At 47.1% G+C, this 23,719-nt stretch overlaps 1 protein-coding gene across 1 annotated transcript in view; it reads left to right on the forward strand.

Moving 5' to 3' along the window:
• The first annotated feature begins 1,642 nt into the window (after positions 1 to 1,642).
• Positions 1,643 to 23,719, forward strand: part of GRIN2A (glutamate ionotropic receptor NMDA type subunit 2A) — a 356,641-nt gene continuing 334,564 nt past the window's right edge. The window contains exons 1-3 of the mRNA XM_036931766.2: positions 1,643 to 2,400; positions 2,980 to 3,170; positions 4,437 to 4,868. Of these exons, the coding sequence (XP_036787661.2) occupies positions 4,455 to 4,868 (414 nt within the window). The 5' untranslated portion in view covers positions 1,643 to 2,400; positions 2,980 to 3,170; positions 4,437 to 4,454. The remainder of the gene's footprint in view (positions 2,401 to 2,979; positions 3,171 to 4,436; positions 4,869 to 23,719) is intronic.

The raw sequence follows: 23,719 nt of genomic DNA on the forward strand, positions 1-23,719 counted from the left end.
AATAAACATGTTGGATCCCACCCCCTGGAGATTTTGGTGGAGAAGATTTTAAAGTGGATGCAAGCATCTGTATTTTTAAAACCTCCACAGATACAACTCCCATGTCCATCAATAGGAGATTGGATACACAAGGTATGATTTATTCATACAATGGGGAGCCACTTAGCAATAAAAAAAGAAAATGCTGCTGTTACATGCAGCAATGTGGATGAATCTCCCAGACATTAGGCTAAGTGAAAAAAAAGCCAGTCACCAAAAAACTTCAATGTAGCTCCCCATCTATATGAAGTTTGAAAATAAGCAAAGCTACTATATATGGTGTCAGAAATTAAAATTGTGGTTTGTGCTGGTGAGAGGTGGAACCAACAACAAAGGGACAGGAAGGCACTTTCTGGGGGTGATAAAACTATTCTATACCTTGTTTTGAGTGATGGGATACACAGATGCCTACAATTTCAAAGTCTGAACTGAATCCTTAAGAGATGTGCATTTTACGGTATATAATTTATGCCTCATTTTAATAAAACAGCCTCACTTCCCTGTAAGTCTTCAAATTAGGGTCCTATACCAAAGTCCAAGAAATGATTATCACGCAAGGGAAGGACCTACCTAGCTCAGCCCAGTTACAGCCTCAATAAACGAACACTCCCCTATTCTCTGCCTTATATCACACAAACCTCCATTTTTCATTTACCTTCCAGTATTTCTCCCATCCTTTGTCTTTAGGATAATAAAGCTCTGGAGAACTCGCCAAACAACAACCAGCTTAATAATAAACCTACAGGTCTCCAGGAACTGTGCCCCTTTCCTGTCTCCATTCCAGGGGCCACATCTCCATTCTTGGAAGAAGTCCCTTCCTTCTTAGGACATCTTGTAGGGAGCTTGTGTTTATTGGGCACCTACTAAGTGCTGGACCTTGTTGGCTTGTTTACCAAGGTTATTTAATTTTCTTTTCAAAATAACCCTGAGAAATAGATCTTTTTTTCTGTCCTCATTTTCCAGATTAGTGATTGAAAAGGGAAAATAAATGAGGCTAAAGGTGACATAGGCTGACAAGTGGAGGAGGCAGGGTTAGAGCAGTGACTGCAAAACCCCTTTAACCATTTTAAGGTCTCTTTCCTTCCAAGACCTGAAGGGGGAAAGCAGAGACCAGGATTGGAAGGAAAGAGACAGTTGAGTGTAAAAGGGGCAAAGGTCATCACTTGACGATGCTTTTCATGTCTACTTGCCAGAAAAGCTGGCCAGGCCCCACACACCCAGGCAGTCCTGTGCTCTTTGCCTCAGCCCTGCTGGTAGCTTAGAGGCGGCAGCCTCAAGGCGACTTTTGTTTGGTATAACTTGGAAGCAATTGGGGGATGTAGATATGTCTTTACTTTTAGGATTCCGGCTCCCTGGGATCAGAGGAGTGGGTTCACAAACGGGGGTGGCGAGGCACAGGGAGAAGCGCTGGAGCAGATTCTGTGGCGTGTGAGTGTGTGTGTTGGCGCGCCTGTGCGTGGCGGGGGGATCGCTGTACCCGGCGCGAGGCACTGGGGGAGGAGGAAGCGGTAGCAGAGATCTGAATAATTGATTCTTCAGCCGCACCAGACGCCCGGGAGCGGGCGGAGAGCGTGGTTTCAGCACCACGGACAGCGGCGCGCGCCTCCGCAGGCGTCCCCGTCGCCAGCCAGCCGCCTCTTCTGGCCTTGCCGCCGCCGTGCGCTCGGGGAGCGGGTGGCCGCGCTCCGCGCTGCCGCCGAGGGACTGCGGGGTCCGCCTCGGCCCACCTCCAGGGCGGGCGGCCGCGGGCGGGAGGCGCTTTCGCCCGCCGGAGCCCCAAGCCTCTCCGGCTTTCGCGGGGGCTGCTGCGTCTCGCCGACTGAGAACAAGTCCCTAAGTTGGTGTGGGGGCGCCCCTGCTTTCCTTCTCTTCCTCCGAGGCGACCGCAGCAGAAGCGCTCCCCGGGAGCCCAGCTCTGTCGGGTGCTGTGAACCAGGGTGGCCGGGGGCTCTTTGGCTCCCCGCCGCGCAGTGGGGAGCTGAGCGCCCTTTGCTGAGCTGGCCTGGCCGCGAAGGGCCCAGAGGGAGCTGCCTTCCCCCGCCCGCGCCTCTCGCCGCCGGGGACCGCGGGGATCCCCGGCCACACACGCGCGCGCGCTCCCACACTCACTCACACACTCGCCCTCACACACATCGGCCCTGAGCCTGGGCTGCGGAGAGGGCTCTCGGGGGGCGCGCAGAGGACCCGGCGTCTGCTGTCCGGAGCGGGGCAGGAAGCCGAACGCTGGCTCTTAGGAGGGAGACGCCGAGGGCTTAGCCGGAGCATGGGGCCGGGGGAGCGCTGAGAGTCGCGGCCGCAGCCATCAGCCCTGGAGATGACCAGGAGCGGCCACTGCTGAGAACTATGTGGAGAGAGGCTGCGGTGAGTGCTGGAGCGGGACGCGGGGACTGGGCTGCCCCCTTTGGGAAGAGGACGGCGGGAGGCCTGGGTGGGAGAGGGCAGCAGGACTGCTAGAGGGTCGCTGCGTGGGAGTGATCGCACCTCCCTCGGGGATCCGGGACCGCTGGAGCCCGTCCTTCCCTCCCCCTTTCCTGCTGCCGGCTCATCGCAAACTCAGCCAGCCTCCCCCCACTTATCCATCCCCTCCTCTTTCTCTCCCTGCCCTCCTCGCTCAGCAGCTCTCGGCCGCACAACTCCCAGCCGCCGGCGCCGGGGAGGTGGTCGGGGGTGAGGGCGGAGAAGCCCAGTTAGATTATCGTGGGTGGCCAACGTGGGGGTCGGTCCTCCTGTGCGCCCTGTAGCCGAGCTCTCCATATCGCCCGCGGGGTCTGAGGACCTGCACTGCGGGGGGGTCTCAGACACCGAGCGTCAGCTCCCCTTCTCCGGGCGAGCCCTCTGAGCACGGAGGGGCTGTGAGCACTGCAGACTGCAGACTGTCCCCCCGCCTTTCCCCCGCCCGTGGGCTCACCCTGCCTTTCCGTCTCCTCTCCGCCCCGGTAGAGCCCTGCTGCAGAGCCTCCGGCTGGGATAGCCGCCCCCCGTGGGGGCGATGCGGACAGCGCGGGACAGCCAGGGGAACGCGCGGGGGCCTCGGCATGCGGGAACCCGCTAAACCCGGTGGCTGCTGAGGCGGCCGAGATGCTCGTGCGCGCAGCGCGCCCCACTGCATCCTCGACCTTCTCCGGCTACAGGTACGTCCCAGCGGGAGACCTGGGCTCGACAGGCCCAGGAGGAGGAAGACTCGACCGGTGGGGAGAGCTGGAGAAGGGTCAGCGAAGAGAGGGAGAGCGGGAGAGGGAGCAGCGGTAGCGAGGCGCGGGAGGAGCACCAGGGGGCGCTGCGGCTCCGCGCTCAGCGCTGCTCATGGGAAGAGCGTCGAGGCCAGCGCAAGTTCTCCCCAACTTCCCCTGGCTCCCGCAGCGCCCGGCCCGAGGGTCTCGTGCCTGTGCGCGCGTGCACGACTGTGCTGGTATTTGACTGTGCTGTGCACCTGGCGCGGTACATGTGTGTGGATCCACTGTCGACCCGTGCGGACTCCGGATGGCCGTCTGCACGCTACAGTGGGTCTGCAGACGTGAGCAGAAGTGCCTGTGAGCCTGTGAGAGTGTGCGCGCACGGCCCACGTGTGCTAAGATTTGGTACCAGGACCCGAAGTGGAAAGCCTGGGGAGGGGCTATGCAGTTCATGGCAGTCTGAGAGCTTCCTGGGAGCCCACCTTTCTCTCCACGCATGTTCCTTTGCCAGCTCCCACGCTCTGGCCCGCTGGGGGACGTGGTGTGAGGTGGGGCCGTCCTTAAATTCCCCCAGGGTCCTCCGAAGCTTGGGGCGCACAAGTGAGCGTCCTCACTCCCTGCTTTTGGGGTGTACGTTGCAGGAAAGGAGTGGGGTCTGTAGTGTGCCCAGTGGAACCAGGTCTGTGTTGCGTCCAGCGGGTTCCAGGGGGCGGGGACAGCTAGTTTAGCGCCGAGCAGGGATGCGGGGTCGCGGCGCCGCCTCCGCACGCCATGGCTGGTTTGTAGTTCGCTGCTTGTAAGCAGGGGGCGGAGTCGGTAACTTGATCTGCACTAGCGAGGGTGGGAGATCCCCGAGTGGAGGGTTTGCTCTGTGCTCCTACACTTAGGGACGGTGGTCCTCAGCTAACTTGGGGGATGAGGAGGGAGGTATGGGCAGGGTCAGGCATGGAGAAGAGGCTGGAGACAGGATGAGAGTGAGGCTGGATGCGAGGATGGACTTGGGGACTGGGATGGAGAGTTAGCTCGGATTGGAGTTGTGGACTGAGTTGGAGATGGGATGTGGATGGCGTCGGGGAAAGGGAATGGAATCAGTGACTCCAGCGGCAGCTGTATACTTGGGGGTGGGCTGTGTCCTTGGCTGCTAGAGTAGGGGTCAGGGTCAGCAATCCCTTTGTCCCAGGACCCTCCCTCACTGCGGCCCTGGCTCCCCTCTCCACCCTGCAGGGACCGTAAGTGGCGACTATGGGCAGTCTGGGCTGTTGGACCTTGCTCGTGCTGCCGGCCCTTCTGGTCTGGCGCGGTCCGGCGCAGGGTGCGGCGGCGGAGAAGGGTCCCCCTGCGTTGAATGTCGCGGTGCTACTGGGTCACAGCCACGACGTCACCGAGCGCGAACTGCGAAACCTGTGGGGCCCAGAGCAGGCAGCTGGGCTGCCCCTGGACGTGAACGTGGTAGCGCTGCTGATGAACCGCACTGACCCCAAGAGCCTCATCACGCATGTGTGTGACCTCATGTCTGGAGCGCGCATCCATGGCCTAGTGTTTGGGGACGACACCGACCAGGAGGCCGTGGCGCAGATGCTGGATTTTATTTCCTCACAGACTCTCATCCCCATCCTGGGCATCCACGGGGGCGCATCCATGATCATGGCTGACAAGGTAAGGCCTGGGGGATGGCTGGGGTGCAGTGACCTGCGAGTGCGCCAATCGGATGGGGGCTAGTGCAGGTCTTCGGGAGCCTCTGGCATCTGTCTTGATCTGAAAGGGACATGGCCTGGCGAGAAATGCGTGGAAATGCTTTTTGCCTTGGTACTCAGAGGCACTTTGCATGTGCTAAGAAGAACTCGGAAAATGCAGGAGAGTAATGGGGTGGTGGAACGCTCGGAGATTTCCAGGGAGTACACAGAGGCTCGCCTGGGGGCACTTGAAGCAATATGGCTCGTATGTCTGTAAGATCAATTTTACCTGATCGTTTTGTGGAACATGTCCATTTTTTTCCCCCTCTCGTGGCCACCGACCAAAACTATTTCAAAAAAGATTAAACGTAGGTATGTGGTATGTTATGGAATAAAATGCAAAGTTTTTAGGTAAAGCACAAAAGGGCAGAAAAACGTCATGCTTCTGGAGACATTTTGCAATTAGGGGGAGAGGGATGGAAAGTTTCAGAAGCCCTGGTCTAGAGGCACACAGGAGGGTGCTTCTCTAAGGGAGTGGGTGTGAGTGGGGAGGAGAATTGACTGCAGACGGAGAGCATGGGGGGCCTGGCATTTTCCTGCATGTTCCTGAGTGGAGCTGGTGGGCTCCAAGGGCCTCAGTTGGAGGGGTGGGCTCCCAAGGATGGGTTTTGGTAGCAAAGGTGGAGAATGTCAGAAGGAAGGAAGGTGTGCCTAGATCCTTGGCTTAGAATGAGAGGCTCTTTTGTGGACCAGCTGGGAGTGTTGGTTTGGCGAAGAGGAGAGAGACTTGAAAATTTGAGTGAAGATGTCAGGAGGGACTGGTTTGAAAATTCTGCAGAAGTGGAGGGATGCAGCAAGACTGGAAGGGAGAAGCAAAGTGAGGAATCAGAAGAACATGGAGCCTGGGTGACCTGTCTCTCCACATATGCCCAGGGAAGGACTCGGGGGCGGGGTCAAGAAGGAGAGGAAAGGGTGAGTGTACATGTGTGCCATTGTTCCCGCAGCCCTGAGACCTTCCTGGAGCATGTTCCTTAGAGAGCAGGGGACATCCTAATGGAGTGAGTTGACATTTGTCACAGCACTTTCCTTCCGACACTCTCAGAATGCTTTGATATTCATCAAATCAGATTCTGTCTGTGCCTCAGCCATTCCCATTGGCTCCTTTGGGAACCGTATTAATTCTCCCAGGTCTCCTGGGCTGCAGCACATTCAGCAGAAGTACACAACCGATGCGGTATCTTATTAAACATTCATTTTCAGTGGTTTGCAGCCTAGGAGAATTGTGTGGTGGAGCATTTTCCCAGCCACCTCTCAGTGCTGGGGCTCTTTTCTGGGATGAAAAAAGCAGGGAAGAGCTGTCCCCCGCCACCACTGTGTGGGCCATTGCAGGACTGGAAAGGGCCTCAGCGTCTACTCCGAGCATCCTGCAACATTCAGATTAAGTGACTGAGTCACAGGGCAGTTCATGACTTGGCCTAGACCACGCAGTGGGTGATGGAGCTGCATCTCTGCTTTTCTACTCCCGAGTTTGATCTCACATTCCCCAAATTGAGCCCGTCCTTTAACTCTGTCATCTCATATTCAGGAGGATCAAGGAATCAGTCTTGTTTTAGAGGGCTGATCCATAGGCAGGGGCAGCAGTCAGAGCCTGGGGGACTTGTGCGTAAGGAGTGAACAACTATAGGATAATGGCATGAAGAACAGCAGTTTTCCACAGGGCTTTGGAGTGTGATTTTGGGATCTAAATATTACCACTGATCCTTCCTCCCTTCTGAAGGAAGGAGCAGTGTACAAAGACAGTAGTCATATTGAAAATGAAATTTCTGGATTGAGTAGGGCCTGGCACAATCAATGGAGAAATCTGGTAAAAGCTGAATTGGAGAAGGTGGCTTGAGGCTTAGGCTGGGAGGTTTGATCTGACAGGTGTATGGCTCAGGTTCTTACTTGACTTACCCATCTGACTGTATGCGAAGAAGCAGGAACAGAGAATGGGCTCATAGTTGAGCACCCCGTTGATGTACAGAGACCCTGCCCACTATGAATGGCAGGCTATGATCTCCTAGACTAGTAGCTGCTCCTCCCTTGCAGAATGAAATGCCTTATGGGAATTGGGCAAAAGTATAACACCACTTAAGTAAGAGTAAAGAAGAAAAAGGGAAGCAGGAAATGTAAGAGGGAGATGAGAAAGGACATCTGCAGAGATGCCAAGATTAGAGATCTAAGAGGGGACACAGGGGAGAGGTTGAAAGGGTCTATTGGCTCAAAAATGGGGAAGGGAAGTGGTACACCTCATTATTGTTGGGGCTTTTGGAGTTGGTCTCAGTGGCAGGGCATCAAATAAGTCACTGGTGATGATGGTGGGATGTACGCCACCCCCATGTGTGGGATGTGCAGGTGATGTTGAGGGATGCTGGGTTAAAGGGTGGTATTTGAGAAACCTGGCTGTGTTAAAAAAGGAAAGAGACTGTGTGAGATGCTAACAGCCTTTCTTTCTATTAGTAACACATCTAGTTGGCTGGTGCCTTTACCACCTGTTTTGGAGCTGAGCTCCAAGTGCAGTGTGTTTGGCTTTGAAGAAGCAGCCATGGGACATTGCCTAAAACTCCACCTTGCTTGGTAGGGTGTGCCAGTGGTGTTATGGCCGCAGTCTGAATCTCCCCCAACTGACAAGGCCTCTCCGTCTCCCCCTAAGATGACATTCATTTGCTAAAGCCCAGAACAGAACCTGTGTTTGCTTTCACTTCTAAATCGGTAACATGGTGGTGCCCCTCTGGATAAAAATGGTACTTATTTGATGATCATGTAAATTGCAACCCCCTCTCCCCTCACGTCCATTTTTACCTTTCCTTCAGTCTGCTTGACTCTTGGAAAAAGCAACAAAGCTTTATAATAATTGAAATGTTTTAAGTGGCAGATTTTTGTGGTGTTAATTTTGCTTCTGTCAGTGGGTGGTCTTGAAATGTGATTAATTTAGAGGTGAAAATAATGCTTGATGTAGATAATCACTAATACTATCCTGGTTGGGCCATTTTCATACCATTTAAATGACACACAGTCTGGTTGCAGTAACAGCCCCCAGTAAATCAGTGAGCCTCTGCTCCATGTCGATACCTCCTCCTCCTTTCCCCTCTTATTCCTCACTGTTCCATGTGGGAAAACCAAGGCATGGGTTTTAGCTGCCTCTCTCCGTGTTGGTTACTGTGTGGGGTTTGCTTTCTGTGTTATTTCTATACATATCTCATCTCTTCTACTAGAGGGTAAGTTCCTTGAAGATTTGAAAAGAGTGTTTGTGTGCATATATGTATTCAAAATCATTAGTATTCCTCTTTCAGACAGTTTATGAAAATAATGTCTTTTCACTATAGAGCACTTAGAAAGTACATTAAAGTTTAAAGAATAAAATAAAAGTCTCTCTGTAAATCCTATCACCAGGAGTAACCAGTACTGACACTTGGGTCTCTTTCTTTCTAAGCTATAGCTAGTTATCAGTTCATTATTGTACTGTATATATGTTTTTGTTTATTGTACTTGTTTTTAATTCTTTATTTCTTTGTGCTGTGTTTGGGAAGGGTTCCTTAATGGCTCTAATTTTCTAGTTAACCAGCCTTTTTTCTTTTGCCTGTCGAATTTTTAATATAAGTGGTTTTAAATGAGTTTTAAATGGTTCACTTTATTTCCAAGGTAAATAATTGATCCCTTTTCATACCTTTATCATTTTTTTTTTGTTTTATAAAGAAACTCTCACTTTGTGAATGTAAATTCCTCCTCTGTCCCTTTGAGAATTTAAAACATTATAAATAAGTCCTTCTCTGATTAGTGTCTTTGTTTCTTCAGGTGTGAATTCTTCCATTTTGTAGACTCTTATCACTGAACGTCCTCATATATTTCCTAATTTTTGTCTGTGAACCTATTTTCCAAGGCAATTTTATGGTTTCTTCTATCCTACATCTGTAAGGGTGTGTGCTTTTACACCAGAGCTCATGTCGGTACCTCAGTTAAGAGCTCTTGTCTGTTCTACATATCCTGTGGTGCAGACTGAAGTCCCAGTCTCACGTGAGTGAGTTCATTTTGGCTCCTTGATACAGAGAGGGGCATCCTTTTTGGCTGTGACTCATGGTGGATAGTGCAGATATTTCAGCCTTATTCACAGCTAGCAGCATGGTTCTGTGTCCACTTTTTCCCCTTATCCCCTGGGTAGATGTTAGGACCTCTGCTTGCATGGCTCCTATTGGGTCCATCTGCACCATGGACCATGTTGCTTTGATTCCTGTTTGAAATTGTAGACTCCCATCTTTTGATTCATTTATTTTTAGGGAGTCCTCTCTATTTTTCCTCTGTGATTCCCTTTTCTTATTTCCAAGAACTACTATGTGAATTTCAAAATATCTAAAGATTTACCTGTAAATCCTATGTCTTAGGAGCAAAAGAAGAAGGCTACTGACTGTGTACACTCTGATTTTAACCCAGTTATATTTCACAACCTGCTTTTATTTTTTCAAACTTGATGATATATTCTTGGAATTTTCCCTTATTAAGTAGACTTCTCAAACATGATTTTAAGCGGCTGCAGAGTATTCTGTTTTACCACAATTATTTTAACTGTTCATCTACTTCTCCACCTTTAGTAAGGTTGATTTCTGGTCCACAGGCATGTTATTTTTGCCACTTTATGCTGATCCTGCCCTTTGCGTTTTTTTCTTGGTAAACGTTTGCTTGAATGAATCAGGTTTTTGGTTCCAGTGCCAGCTTGCTGCATTTCCAGATGAACTTACCACACCGTGGTTCAGTGTTTTCCATGCAGTGTTCATTCCCTAAATGCCAACTGATTTCCTTGGTGTGTGCCAAGTCTCCTCTCCTTTTTAGTGGGTGGATCATCACTAACCACCCTGGGATCTAAAGAAATTGAGGGGTTCCTTATCGAAAGGCCCATGCAGTGCTGCTGAGAAGCAGCTCATCAGAAGGAGGTGGAATTTGGTGCTCTTGTATCCTGGTAGCTCTGGTGTTTGGATGTGAGTGATGGGCCTTCCCATTAAACACTGAAAGCTCATGGAAAGGGCAGACACGCACATCAGAGTGTTGGTGGAGCCCATTCAGCTCCTGCTGTGGAGGCATCAGGTAGTTCCTGAGAGAGTGGGGAGGCCTATCTTTAGCCTTTTTGATGAGGCAGTCATCCACTCTTCTTCATGTAAGTCACCAGAGAGCGACTGGCATCACCCAAGAGGCATGACTAACTTTCCAAATGGCCCTTGGGGATCATTGGTAATCATTTGGACCCTTGGTAGCTAGGCTGGTAGTTTGGAGGGGGAAATGTTCATCTTCTGTAGGTAGAGTGTAGACGGGGGCAGGGGAGAGAGAGGGAGAGAGAGAGGGAGGGAGAGGGAGAGAGAGAAAAGGAGAGGAGAAAGACTAATCGAATCTTGGCTTTGTAATAGGGAGTTGGTGGCTTCTGATACAGCTGTCATGAAAGTGAGTGATTACACTGTTATTAACTCGTGTGTTTTGTTTGTCCTATACTCACCTTTTGTGATTCAAATTTGAATTAGTTGCCAACATTTTAAAGTTAGGAGACGTTGCATTTTTCAAAAACCCAAATTTCATGCTTCTTTGAAAAACTCAGAAGTAGCACTGGGCTCACTTCCGCAGAGGCAACAGTCAGCTGGGGCAGAAGAGGTCCCCCAGCACTTGATGGGGCAGCGGTCTTCCTACACTCTCAGCTCACCCCCCTCACTCATTGTTGTGGGCTTGGTCCTGAAGGCACTGGTGGTTGAGAGCCCTGATCTGGGTGAAGAACATAGCTGGTCATTATGAAGAGGGCCTTTCCCAGGCAGTCTTCTTCTCTCCATGGGGGCTTCTCCATAGTTGGTGGCAAATTCAAGATGTGTGCGCAGCTCCTTGGCTGCTATGCTCACTGCTTCCATCATTAATCTGCAGTAGTTCTTTGTTCTTTTGGGCCCACAGGCCTTAAATCTTTTTTTTTTAAATTTTTTATTAAGGTATTATTGATAAACACTCTTACAAAGGTTTCACATGAAAAAACAATGTGGTTACTGCATTTACCCATATTATCAAGTCCCCACCCCTACCCCAATGCAGTCACTGTCCATCAGTGTAGTAAGATGCACAGGCCTTAAATCTTTCTCAACACAGTACTTCAGGAAGCGACTCCAATCCAGCTCGGATCAGAAGGCCCCAGAAAACCTTGAACAAAGAGTCTGAGGAGCTAAATTCCATTTCCAAATAGTGTGACGTTGAGAATTGAGAAAGGCCCTTCTATCTCTTTGAACCTTAGGCTTTCCTTCTATGAAATAAGGTTTTGGGATGATATTGTCTCTAAGGCCCTTTCTAGCTCTGAAAATGTTATTACCTTCAAGAAGAGACTGGCAAGAAACATACCGAAATGTGAGCAGTGGTTATCTTTGGGTGGTAGACTCATGGCTGTTTTTCTTTTAAAAAATATCATTATAGCATGGTTAATGAGTTTAACCTTGAGTTAGAGTGTCTGGGTTTAAATTCAGGCTCCATCCCTTACCAGCTGGGTGATCGTGGTAGTTCCTTAATGGTTCTGAGCCTCAGAGTCTTCATCTTTAAAATGGGGACAATAATGATACCTGCTTCATAGAATTGTGAGATTTAAGTGAGATAACAGATAGAAAGTATGTATCTCAGTGCTTGGCTCATAATAAATATTTGTTACAGGAATGATATTGTTATTGTGTCTATATTTTGTAGTTTTAATTTTTCTCCAGTGTACCCGAAGAAATGATGAAGGGCGATATGGTGAAACGAGGGTATCCTCAGCAAGAAATGCGATGAATCCCACAGAACTGTACAAGTGGAAAGTCCACTGTGAAGGATTCCCATTTTCTCAACTGGGACAACCAGGAGCTTCCTTTGAGTTCTTTGGACTTGCTCTGAGCTATAGCCTAGCAAACTGAAGATTAAATGTGCCCAGTCTGAAGGTGACTGTAAGAGGTCATGTCTCAGTGGCCTTTGCAGTAAATAACTCCACCAATTGGGCCATATGTTTGCACCCAGCTTGGGCTGTAGGGCGTGGACATATATAATTTCTCACTTTTGCTTTGTCAACACTTAACTCAGCAATAGCCTGGGGAATCTGGCAGCCCAGCAGGTATTTGATTAAAGAACCCTTATGTTCTTACTCTTTTGCTTTTATTTTTTTGACCTTTCAGGGTAATGGTTGTGAATCCAGTTGGTTTAGGGAAGAGGCTTAGATTCAAGAGGGACAATAGATTTTGATGTTAATACTATGGACGTCTTCACTAAAATGATTATAAGATGTTGGATGATGGAATTAAAATTAAAAACTGTCTTTCAAGATGGAAATGATGGACCCATAACTACAAACTGTATGGGAGGGTTTAAGAAGAATTTATACTCTCGCAGGAGCCGAGAGATGTGGTTTTCCAACTAGCTTGAGAATAATTTTTGCAAGGGTCATGAACTGGTGGACTGCTTGGCTGAATCTGGCTCATAGATACATCAGTATTTTATTTCACCAACATAGTATTTAAAATGCTTGAATTTTAATGTCTTTGGATGGGGCATGTACTTTCAAGTTCACTCCAGCCCTCCTTTGCTCCCTGTTATCTAGCCAGGTTCACACATTTATATCAACAGCATGGTCTGTGTAAGCATTTGAGATCATGATCCCCAACCATGGGATTTTATTTATTTGCTTGTTTTGCATTGACCAGATATTTGGCAGATTCTAAGCAGTGATACAGCTCTTAAAAAAGTGAAGGCCACATTTCTAGAAATACAATGTCCAAATCAAGAGAGGTGATAACTCCATTATGCCTTTTCTGTTGTCAAGAGGTCTTTCAGCTTCAAGGAACAATATTTGACCAGTGGTGGCTTAAACCATTAAGATGTTTAGATTTTTTTTGTTTTACAAAGAGCACCAAGTCTGGTTTAGTGACTCAGTAATCCAGGAGGGACTCAGTCCTCTCCATTCTTCCATTTTTGCCTTCCTCAACTGCTGGTTCATCTTGGTCACAAGATGACTGCTTCTGTTCCGGCCACCATCACATCTTCACATGCCAGTATTCAAAACGGGAAGAGAAAGGAGAGAAAAGTAGCTTTCTTCTAGGTACTCTGTTCTTTCATTAGGGTAGACTTCCCCTTTTATTTTATTGGCCAGAAATGGGTCACATGTCACCCCTTGAGCATCATTGGTACAGACTTAACAACAGAGATTCTTCCCTGAGAATGGATAATGGCCACCAAAGCAGGATTTGCTTTTGTTAACAGGGTTGTAGGGGCAATGGCTAAGTGTATAATTGATTTTGTCTCTAACAGCATGATGCCATTATTTGTAGAGTTGACTTAGTTCTAGGGGGTAATATTTAGAGATGGATGTTGAAAAACTGCAGTGTGTCCAGAGGAAGGGCTCCAGGATTGCATAGGATCTGAATGACATACGATGAGATTCTCAAAAGAAATACTTAGGGAAGTCCAGCCTGGAGAAGAGAACTCTCAGAGAGGAGATGAGCAATATATTCAGATACCCCATCTGAACATCCAGGCAGTTATGGGGTAGAAGGTTTAGTCTTAATTTTTTGTTTGTTATTTGTTTTGGGGACAGGATGACGTTTTTAGGAGTAAAGTTTCAGCTAGATATGAGGAATAAATGTAGGCAGTTAAGTCTCTTAACAGAAGACTGTGATGTTTCATAGAGTTGTGTTTGTCAGACTTAATTAAGCTGAGCCTGCCTGCCTGTTGGAGAGTTGGACTCACATTAGCAAGATTGGATTGGGTCATCTCTGAAATCCTTTCTAACTCAGAGCCTCTGTGCCTCTCAAATCCTTGAAATTTTTTTTTTTAATCCCCAAATCCTGGTACTTTAGGGCCCTTGGATTTGGCTAAAACCAACACCCTCACTTTCTGCAAGTGTGTGAGCAATTCAGTGTAAATTTGCCTGGCAGGGGGGAGGAATTTATAATTCCTGCATCATTACCTCAAATCCCCAAAGGACTTTACATCATCCTGAAGGGTAGATGATATTTGAAAAGCAGAAAATCCATGTATATATCAACTCACACACACACATACCGTATATAAATATAAACATAAGTAGGTCAGGTGGTGTCATATTTACTGGTGGAAATGTTTTTGGCTAAGAAGCACATCTACAGAAGACGATGTTTAGAATAATTGCCGATGATCTCCAAATGGGAAGTTTTTGCAATTGCATCCAGTTAATCATGACTACTTATTAAATATATTCACATTTTTGCCCATCTTACTGTAATAATACTTTTGTATGCTAAAGAAATAGCCACAACCCTCTGTGATTTTTTTTTTCCAGTTGTCAAATTATTCTTTTTTGTCCATTATACTCCCCTGTGTTTTGAACATTTGCTTATGGCAGAACCTGCCCTGGATTTACTGTTATGGTTCTACTTCCCATTTCTCCTCACAGCTCCCAAGGAAAAACTAAATCCAAAGTTACTTTCCAAATGCTTTGTCTTTCCATTCAGATTTTTACAATGTTTCACATGCTGGAAAGGGGTATGTTCTTCCTACTTACTTACTTATTAGGAATAGGTAATTATGTGCACAGTTAAAAAGAAAACTAAATAATACAATACAGCATTCAGAGAAAGAGTATCTCCTCAATTAACGGATGGCAGACCCTCAAACACATGTTCCTCTCCATGGAGGTGACCGTGTTACCCATTCAAAGAGGAAAAATATTATGTTAGAGTGGTAGTTTGTTTCCATTTGTAATTTTTGCTAGAGTTGGTTGATGTTTCAAGGATCTTCCCCTCTTAAATCTCACTGAGTTGAAAGATATTATTTTCCATTGGTCCCCAAGTGTGCTTATTTTCCCAAAACAAAATAAAAACCCACTCTAGAATATAAGGTGACTTCTGAAAAATCACTGGCATCTCAAAGCCAGGTCCATATACTCATCCAAGAAATTTAAGATAATTTGGGGGGAGTTGTGATCACTTCATATGCTAGTAAATGCTATGGACCCTCCCCAGAGGAAGGCACACCCATAAGCATGCATTCAATCTTATGCACAGTTTTAGGGGTTCATAGAACCTCTGAAACTCATTTGTGGACCTCCTTGGATCTGATTTATTTATTGCATTATTAATCTGTTCATTCAAATATTTATTGAGCCTGTGCCAGAATGTTCTGTAGATTTTTCTGTGATCGAATTATTGGCTTTGATGTAACTCAGAATCTAGTTGGAGGAAATTTGCAGTTAAAGCCCAGAATGATACACCCATGCACCTCTGTCTCCCCCAGGAAGTGTGGGGTGCTGTGGAAGTTGAGGAGGGGCACCGCAGTCAGAGGCCTGAGCTGGGGGTTTGTCAGAGGAGATGCCTTGGAGAGCTGTGATCCAGAGTTGAGTTGGAGAACTGATTCAGATGGGTGTCCCAGGCGCCTGCCCCTGTGGGTGTCCCCTGGCAAAGCCCGGGAAGAGCAGCAGAGTGGAGGGGTACCAGCCCGTTCACAGTCTAGGGCTTTCCCTCCTTTTAATGTGTCCTTCAAGGCGGCCAGGTTCAGGGTTGTTTTGATAGCTCCCGAGTTTTCCTCTGGATGGCAGTTCCCACAATCAAAACACGGAGCTTTGTGCCGATTTCTGTTTTGTTGTCTCGAATGGCTGAATGTCTCCTGTTCCGTCTTGTCTCTTCCACATTAGGAAACTCCAGCCAGAAAGAGTGAGTGGCCTTTGAAATTCATATAATCTTGCATGTCTGTGTCCTAGGGCTGAAAAAAACCCCCGTGTTTTCCAGGTGAATTGTTTTAAAGCTAAGATATTTGTACAGCTGAGGAAATGTCCTAGTGTTTAACTTGGGTGAAGAGAGCCAGAGCCCCTGGATGAGGGTGTGTTGAGCTGCAGGAAATGCCAGGCTTGCTGTGGCTCAGGGCTAGAGAGGCAGGGCTTCCACCAAGGGGCTTTTGAAAATGGCAGGCCCTGGGTGAAGGCCTGAGCTTCACGGTCCAGCTGCACTTTGACCTTGATTTTGCCTTGGTTGATCGGGTCTCCTTTTTTCTTTTATTTTTCTTTAAAGCTCTTGGCAGCATTCAAAGAAATACTCTTTTATCATGGAGAATTTCTAACACATACAAAACTAGAGAGAATAGTATGATGAGCTCTCGTGTACCCATTGCCCAGCTGCGATGATCACTAACAAATGACCACTCTGGTTTCACCTGTAACTTCACCACTTTTTGCCACCCCTCCACCACTGGGTCATTTGGAAACGAACCCAAGATGTCATTATATTTCAATTATATTTCAACTATAAATATGTCATGACATATCTAAAAAATGTAAGGATTTTGAAAACCTAAAAAATAACTGCAGCTAATATAAAAGTAATCTAATGAATGTGAGATTTGTGAGATGCGGAGAAATATAAAGAAAATAAAAATCACCTTTGATCTCACCATCCACAGACAACTGAAATTAACATTTTGATATATTTCCTTCCAGTCTTTTTTCTGTACTTTCTATACACACATATACATATTGATCATATCATTTCATATGTAGCTTTTAACTTGTTTAACATGTTTTCATGAGCATTACAGATTATTTGTAAGCATTTCTATCTGCTCCGTTTTCCATTCTTACAGACGCATCCTTATTTACTTGGTAATTCTAGATTTTTTTCATATTTGTTGCCCTTAAAAACACCACCTTGGTGAACATCTTCATAATGAAATGTCTGAAAATGTCTGAATTGCAGAGTATTGGTTTTGAATTGAATCCTATGGCTGAAATTACTAGGTCACTATGCATAAAGCATTTTAAGGTTCTTAATACATACTGATAATGGTTTCCATAGGATAGAACCACCAGACACTTCCAATAGCTATATTAAATACTTTTGTCGCCTAACTCTAGCCAAGCACTTGGAACAAAAATTTTTTTAATTGGTTCAATGAAAATGTTACCTCATTGTTTTAATTTGCCTCTCTTCTGTGGCACCTGCTGTGGGATATATTTTTAATGTAGTCATACTTTCATATTCCCTAGGTGTTGCACATCTCAACCTCTTTGATATTTCTCATTGTGCAAACGGGAAACCTCAGAAAATGATGGATTGCAATATAGAGTACAGCGAAATAATTTGAATTTCTAAAAAATAATAAATATTTTGAAGCCTGGCAGGAAGTTCTGTCATTATTCATTCTTAGTCACCAGGCATTGCTCAACCATTGTGTCGATATCAGTGTTGTTTCAAGAATCGCTTGAAAATATAAAATTTCCCAGAAGAAAATCATTTTGCGGGACTTGACTATTATGACCTGCCAGGAGGCGAGGTGGAGAACCATGTCCTAGTGGGCCTGAGAAGTGCTCATGTCACCGGCTTTGTGGTGAACGGCAGGATATGAAGCGTAGTTCGTTCCTTTCTCTACAAGAGCAAAGGCAGGGTGAGGATGTGACAGCCGCTGCCCTGCGTTCTGAAAGGGATACTGCCTGGGTTGCAAGTAGTTGTTGTTCTTTCCCATGGCAGGGATGGGGGCAGTGAAATGAGTTTTAAACAAAAAGTAGGAGGCATTTAAGATCGGTATTAACAGGTGTGGGAGGATTTAAAATATACTTAACTACTAATAGAGCATGATCATAATTATGGACCGACTGTTGGCATCCTCCCAAATTTACGAGTTGAGATCCTACCCCACAACGTGACGATATTAGGAAGTGAGGCCTTTGGGAGGTGGTTAGGTCACAGGGCTGGAGCCCTCATGAGTGGGATTAGTGTCCTTAAAAAAATAGAGAGACTTGAAGGCCCTGGAGACAGTGGCATTCATAGTTAAAACCAGGACATTCCAGCATTTTAATAGCCAGAATGGTTGTACCTATCAGCTGGATATCAGACTGGAGGATTAGTGATATTCCTTATGTCTTTTATGCCATTTGCAGTGGGTTTCTCAAGGAACTTTTCAGAACAGAACAGAGGATGGCTGTTTCTTCAGTTGTTATGTCAGCCGTGCCCTGAAATAGGGAGGTGGGGCTAAAAGCATTCCATATCTCCCTTTCCTAAAATGTGGAGTAGAAATGTGCGTCCTTCTACGTGTCCCTCTGAGCCCAGCGCTTTTCCGTTCTCCATGGAAAGAGACAGGCATGCAGCCAGCTTCTGCTTACACAACCACTTCCCACCCCACCGTCCCCTTGACGTCCCGGCCAAGACCTTCCCAAGAAACTCTTGTTTCCCTCGGAGTTCGATGAAAGGGCTTGTTTCTGTCTCTGGTTTTTGGGGTGTGATGTGGTTGTTTGCAGAAGCTTAAAAATAATCTTGTAAGGCGCTAGAAATACTCCACAACCTGAATGAGCTTTGTTACAGATCAACTTTCAAAAGACCACGTCCTTGGTTTGCTTGTAGATTCTGGGGCTTCCCTCTCCTCCAGAATGGAAAGTTCTCCATCCCCAACCTGGTGCTTAGAAGCTTTCAAATTCTGATGGTTTCCAGGAATAAAAGGCAAGTCTCTGGCTGCATCTGAGGGTGGGAGGAATTGGGGATATGCTAGAGTTTATTATTTGAGAGTGTTATGGGCAAAACTACATCTCCCTAAAAGACATATGTACCTAGTCCTAACCCTAGTACCCCAGAATATATTTGGAGATGGGGTCTTTAAAGAAATAATTAAGCTAAATTTAGATTAAAATGGGCCCTAATCCAATATGACTGGTGGCCTCATAAGAAGAGGAGATGAGGATTCAGACACAAACAGAGGAATGACCATGTGGAGACATGGGGAGAAGAGGGCCCGGTGGTGTGCAAGCCAAGCAGAGAGGCCTCTGAAGGAATCAGTTCTGCCAACACCTTGGTCTCAGATTTGCAGCCTGCAGAGCCGTGAGCACTCCATTTCTGTGGCTTAGGCTGCACAGTCTGTGGCACGTTGTTCCACACTAATACAGAGAGGTGGTGGGGGTACTTCAGGCTCAATACCAACTGCCCCTAATGCTCTTCTGGTCCTGAGCTGAGAGGGAGTTAGGACCCTCTGGCTGAGAACTCCGACCCCCAGCTATCCTAACATTGCCTTTGTTCTTGTGATGGGATTTCCATTCTGGCAATGGAGCTCCACATGGGCTGCCCCGTTGAGGAACCAAGTCCGTATCTTGGAACCCTTCCTAGAGCACTCCTAGGACTTCTAGGCCCAGTGCTTCTGAAAAACTTTGACTCACATGGCCTTAGTGGGTGTGGTAGACAGAATAATGGCCCACCCCAAGATGTCCTAATCCCTGGAAACCGTAGATACATTACCTTATATGGCAAAAGGGATTTTGCAAATATGACCAAGTGAAGAATCTTCAAATGAGGAGATCCTTCTGGATTATCTGGCAGGTTCAGTATAATCACAAGGATTCATGATAAGAGGGAGATGGGGTGTGAGTCAGGAGCGGAGGCTGGAGTGATTTGCTGTGAAGGTGGAGGTGGGTCTGCGAGCCAAGGTGAGCAGGCAGCCCCTTGCAGGTGCGAAAAGGCCAGGACACAGAGTTTCCTCGAGAGCCTCTGAGGGAACACAGCCCTACTGACACCTTAATGTTTAGTCCCATGAGACCTACTGCAGACTTTGGACCTTGAGAGCTGTGAGAGAGCAAATGTGTGTTGCTTTATGCCTCTTGAGTTTGTGGTCATTTCTTACAGCCCCCATAGGAAACCAGTACAGGGGGAGAGTCTGGTAAATGTGCCCTGGAGGGCAGGCCATGTCCCCAGTGGCCTCTCTGCTGTATCTTAGAAGCACATGCAGATTACACTTCCTAGCTCATCATGTGGGTATTGAAGCCAAAATGATTTAAAAATCACTTACCGGATGAGTGTGCCAGTTTTTCCCTTCACCCAAATCGTCAAGCAAAAGTCACGGTCTAGGAAGTTCTATCATATTTATTTTTCTGCGTGTGTGTACTACTGGGCCAAGCATGCCTCTGCTTGAGAATCCTGAGTATGCTGAATCCTGACAGTTCAAAACCTGGCTCCTCAGCCTACTGGCTCTGTGCCCTTGGGCGAGTCACTTAACCATGCTGGTCCCCACTTCCTTATCTGTAAAATGGATTAGTAGTAATACCAACATTGCAGGGTTTTTGTGAAGATCAATAATTGTTGGTGAAAAGTGCATCGCACACACTGCTGGGCACATAAAATAGAACATGTTATGGAGCAAGCATTGTTCTAAAGCTAATGTATCCCACAGATGAATACTTCTTGTCTTTGCAGTAGCACCATGAGGTGGTTTTCGTAATTATCCCCATTTTACAGATGAAGAAACCAAGGCCCAGAGAACTTAAGACATGTCTGGATTCACACAGAGGGTTCGTGGTTGAGTCAGGATTTGAACCAGGCTAGTCTGGCATTTGGGCACATTCCTTGGCCTTGGCACTACTGACATGTTGGCCAGATAATCCTTTGTTATGGGGACTGTTCTCTGCGTTTAAGATGTTTAGTGGCATCCCTGGCCTTTACCCATGAGATCCCAGTAACACTCTTCTGCCTTCAATTGTCACAACCCAGAAAGTCTCCAGACACTGCTAGGTGTTCTCTGGGGGGCACATTCATCCCTGGTTGAGAACTGTGGCTGTAGGTTTTGAGTTCTGATCACTGTGCAATACCATCTACATGGTAGGTGCTTAATAAATAAATGACTTTGTTAACACTTGTGGTCCCATGTTTCACAAAACCTTCAAAGCTCTAAAGAGGCAAATGTCAGTTAATGTTCCTGTGTCTTTGTCAAGCCACGGCCTGGTGGAATCTCTTCCCCTGCTTGGGGGCCGTGTCAAGACCAAGTGGGACGTTGTATGCGAGGCTGTCATACACCTTGCTGGCTTCTTTGGCAGCCGCAGAACACTGCAGCAGATGGAGTAAGGGCACCGAGCAGATTGCAAAAGGCACAAGCGCTTAGGCCCATAGGCTCTGACTACTCTCTTGAGAAGGATGCTTCACGTAGCTCGCACATGGCCATACAGGGCGTTGTCTGAACAATTAAGGTGCCTCTGCCAAATTTTTTGTGAATGCTTTTTCCATCACTCTTGGACATGGATGGGGAAAAAAAGAGTCAAGAAATTCAAGATACCTGGGGAGGAGAAAAGAAGAGTGATTTAGTAGTAATGAGCTTTCTGTTAATTTGGGCATTTTTCCAAAATACATTGAGATCGATTTTATTTCTTAAGTGAATCTCTTAACTTTTATGGTTAATTTAGGTGAGTGCAATTGGTTGGAAGAATTCTTAAAGGCAGCCAAAAATCTCTGGTTCAGCTGCATGTAGGAAAGGTTCTGTTTCCTCAACCATACATCTGCCCCCAAGCACTTGTATCAAAAATATGAACTGTCAGCCACACAGTGACAAAATGAGGGATCTAGGTGGGTCTCTGACCCTGCCCATTACTGGCAATCTTAGAATGTATGTTCTAGTGAGGCCCCCTTCCTGTAGCCTTCTCTTTTGTGCCCAAAGCTACTCTGGCGTCCTGGCTGGTGCAGAATTGGAAGCTAGGTCTAGGCCTCCTGCAGTCCAGGTCCCATCCATGGTTCACCTGCCCTTGGTCCACTCCCCTGAGGAGTGTGCGTGTGCCTTGCCCTCTTGGTTTTTGGAGACTGTATCCTACTTACAACTGTGACCCTATTTTCCCTACTTGTAGCACCCAGCTCATTGTTTTGGGGCAGGGTAGGTGCTCAGTAGATGTTTACCTAAAACAGTGGATTCGTAGACGGGGCTAGGCCCAAGACTGTATCAATTTCCTCCGGCCGATGTAACAAATTACCACCAGCTTGTTGTCTAAAAACAATCCACTTTCAGTTTTTCATGTCTCCCAAGGGCAGAAATCTGATATTGGGTTCACTGCGCTGAAATCAAGGTGTCAGCATGGCCGTGACCCCTCTTCAGGCCCTAGGGAGACTCTGTTTCCTTGCCTTCACCAGCTCCTAGGGCCACAGTCCTTGGCTTGTGGCCCCTCCTACCTTCAGAGCCAGTAGTGCAGGATCTTGCTTCAGTCGCTGCACCTCCTGTAAGGACCCTTGTGATTACAGTGAGGGCTCACCCAAACCTCCCTATCTCAAGATCCTTAACTTAATCACATCTCTAATCACACCTCCTGCTATTTAAAGTAACACACATTCCAGGGATTAGGATCTAGATATCTTGGGGGCCATTGCTTAGCTGACCATAGGGACCCTTATAATCGACTCACCACAGAGGCACGGTGGGATTGTGCTAATACATTTAATTTACTTCACCATGTTAATAGAGCGAGTTTGGTGGGCAAGCTGGGCAAACTGTGGACCTCAGTCTCTTCATTGGCATGTGAGATGATTGGGTTAAGCACCCAACTTTAACATCTTTCTTTCTGTGGGTGAGTTCTGGGTGCTGAGAAGAGCAGGTTATGTTAGAAAATTTTGGAGCTTTGAGTTAAGTAGACCTGTGGTGGAACCTGAGCTGCAGTATTCACCCCTGTCAAAAGGAATTATATATGTATATATATATATATAATATTACTTATGTACTTATATATGAAATAATACATTTATAGTATATCTTCTTTCTTTCTTCTTTCTCCTCTCTGAGCCTCACCTTTGGTCATCTGTAAAATGGGATGGGGTTACGGTCCATTCACTCCTTGATGAGGGGTCTACTGCTTCTTGGAGGTCAGGAGTCACTCCATCTTGGCTGATGATAATCTGCCTTCTGCCTGCTTGGTGGGACCTACACACGTGAGACAGGGCCTTCCTTAAAGCATCCCTAGTAGCTGCTCTTCTCCAGATGTGGTCCTCCTTTGTCGGAGCTGTGGGGATGCCTTCACAAGGTGCACCTGTAGTGCCAACCTTACCCTGGGTTCCTGTCCCATTGCCCTGTCTGCTTGGTGGGCTTTTCCTCTTGATGTGAAACAGATCACGCTATGCAGCGATCCTCAAGCCATGAGCCATGAGCACCTCAAACGGAACCTGCCCAGGACCTGTCCTCTTGACTGGTCCTCATACTGGCTGGGTTCACTGCCGCTGTCAGTGATGCCGCTGCTCTCTGCGCCATCACATCAGGAGGGAAAGGGAGCATATATGCACGTCGAGCTCCCAGGTGTGCACACCCCATGTTGCTGGCAGGGATCCGAGGAGCAACATCTTCACTGTAGAGAAGGAAAGCCAAACCCGGAGAGTTGCAGACACTTGTTGACCACACAGCTCATAGGTAGCAGAGCTGGGACTTGAACTAAGGTCTCCTGACTCTACAGCCTGTGTTTTTCCCACCATAAGAGCTTCTTAAACTTCAGTCCTATCCCTACCACTTTCAGAATTTTTTGGCCATTTTGACTTTCTTTTTTTAAGTTGTGATAAAGGACCCCAAACACAAAACTTGCCATTTTAAAGTGAACAATTCAGTGGTATTTAGTGCCTTCGTGATGTTGGGTGACCATCACTTCCATCTAGTTCCAGAACATCCTCACCACTCCAAATGGAGACCCATAACCGTTGATGCCCCTCCTTCCCTCCTCCCTTCTCCCTCTAGCCCTGGCAACCCCTAATCCTTCTGTCTCTGTAGGCTTACGTATGAGAATGGAGGAGGAATGGCGTCATACCATACGTGACCTTTGTGTCTGGAGTCTGTCCTTTAGCACAATGTTTTCAAGGTTCATCCATGTTGCAGCCTGTAGCAATACTTTATCCCCTTTTAAGGCTTAATACTGTTCCATAATGGGGCTAGACCACATTCAGTGCATTCATTCATCCACTGATGGTCATTTGTATTGGTTCCACCTGTTGGCTGTTGTGAACAGTGTTCCTATGAACATTTGTATACATTTTTTGTTTGAACACCTGTTTTCAGTTCTTTTGGGTATATACCCAGGAGTGGAATTGCTGG

The sequence above is a fragment of the Manis pentadactyla genome, chromosome 10, assembly GCF_030020395.1.
Source record: "Manis pentadactyla isolate mManPen7 chromosome 10, mManPen7.hap1, whole genome shotgun sequence".
Lineage (NCBI taxonomy): Eukaryota > Metazoa > Chordata > Mammalia > Pholidota > Manidae > Manis > Manis pentadactyla.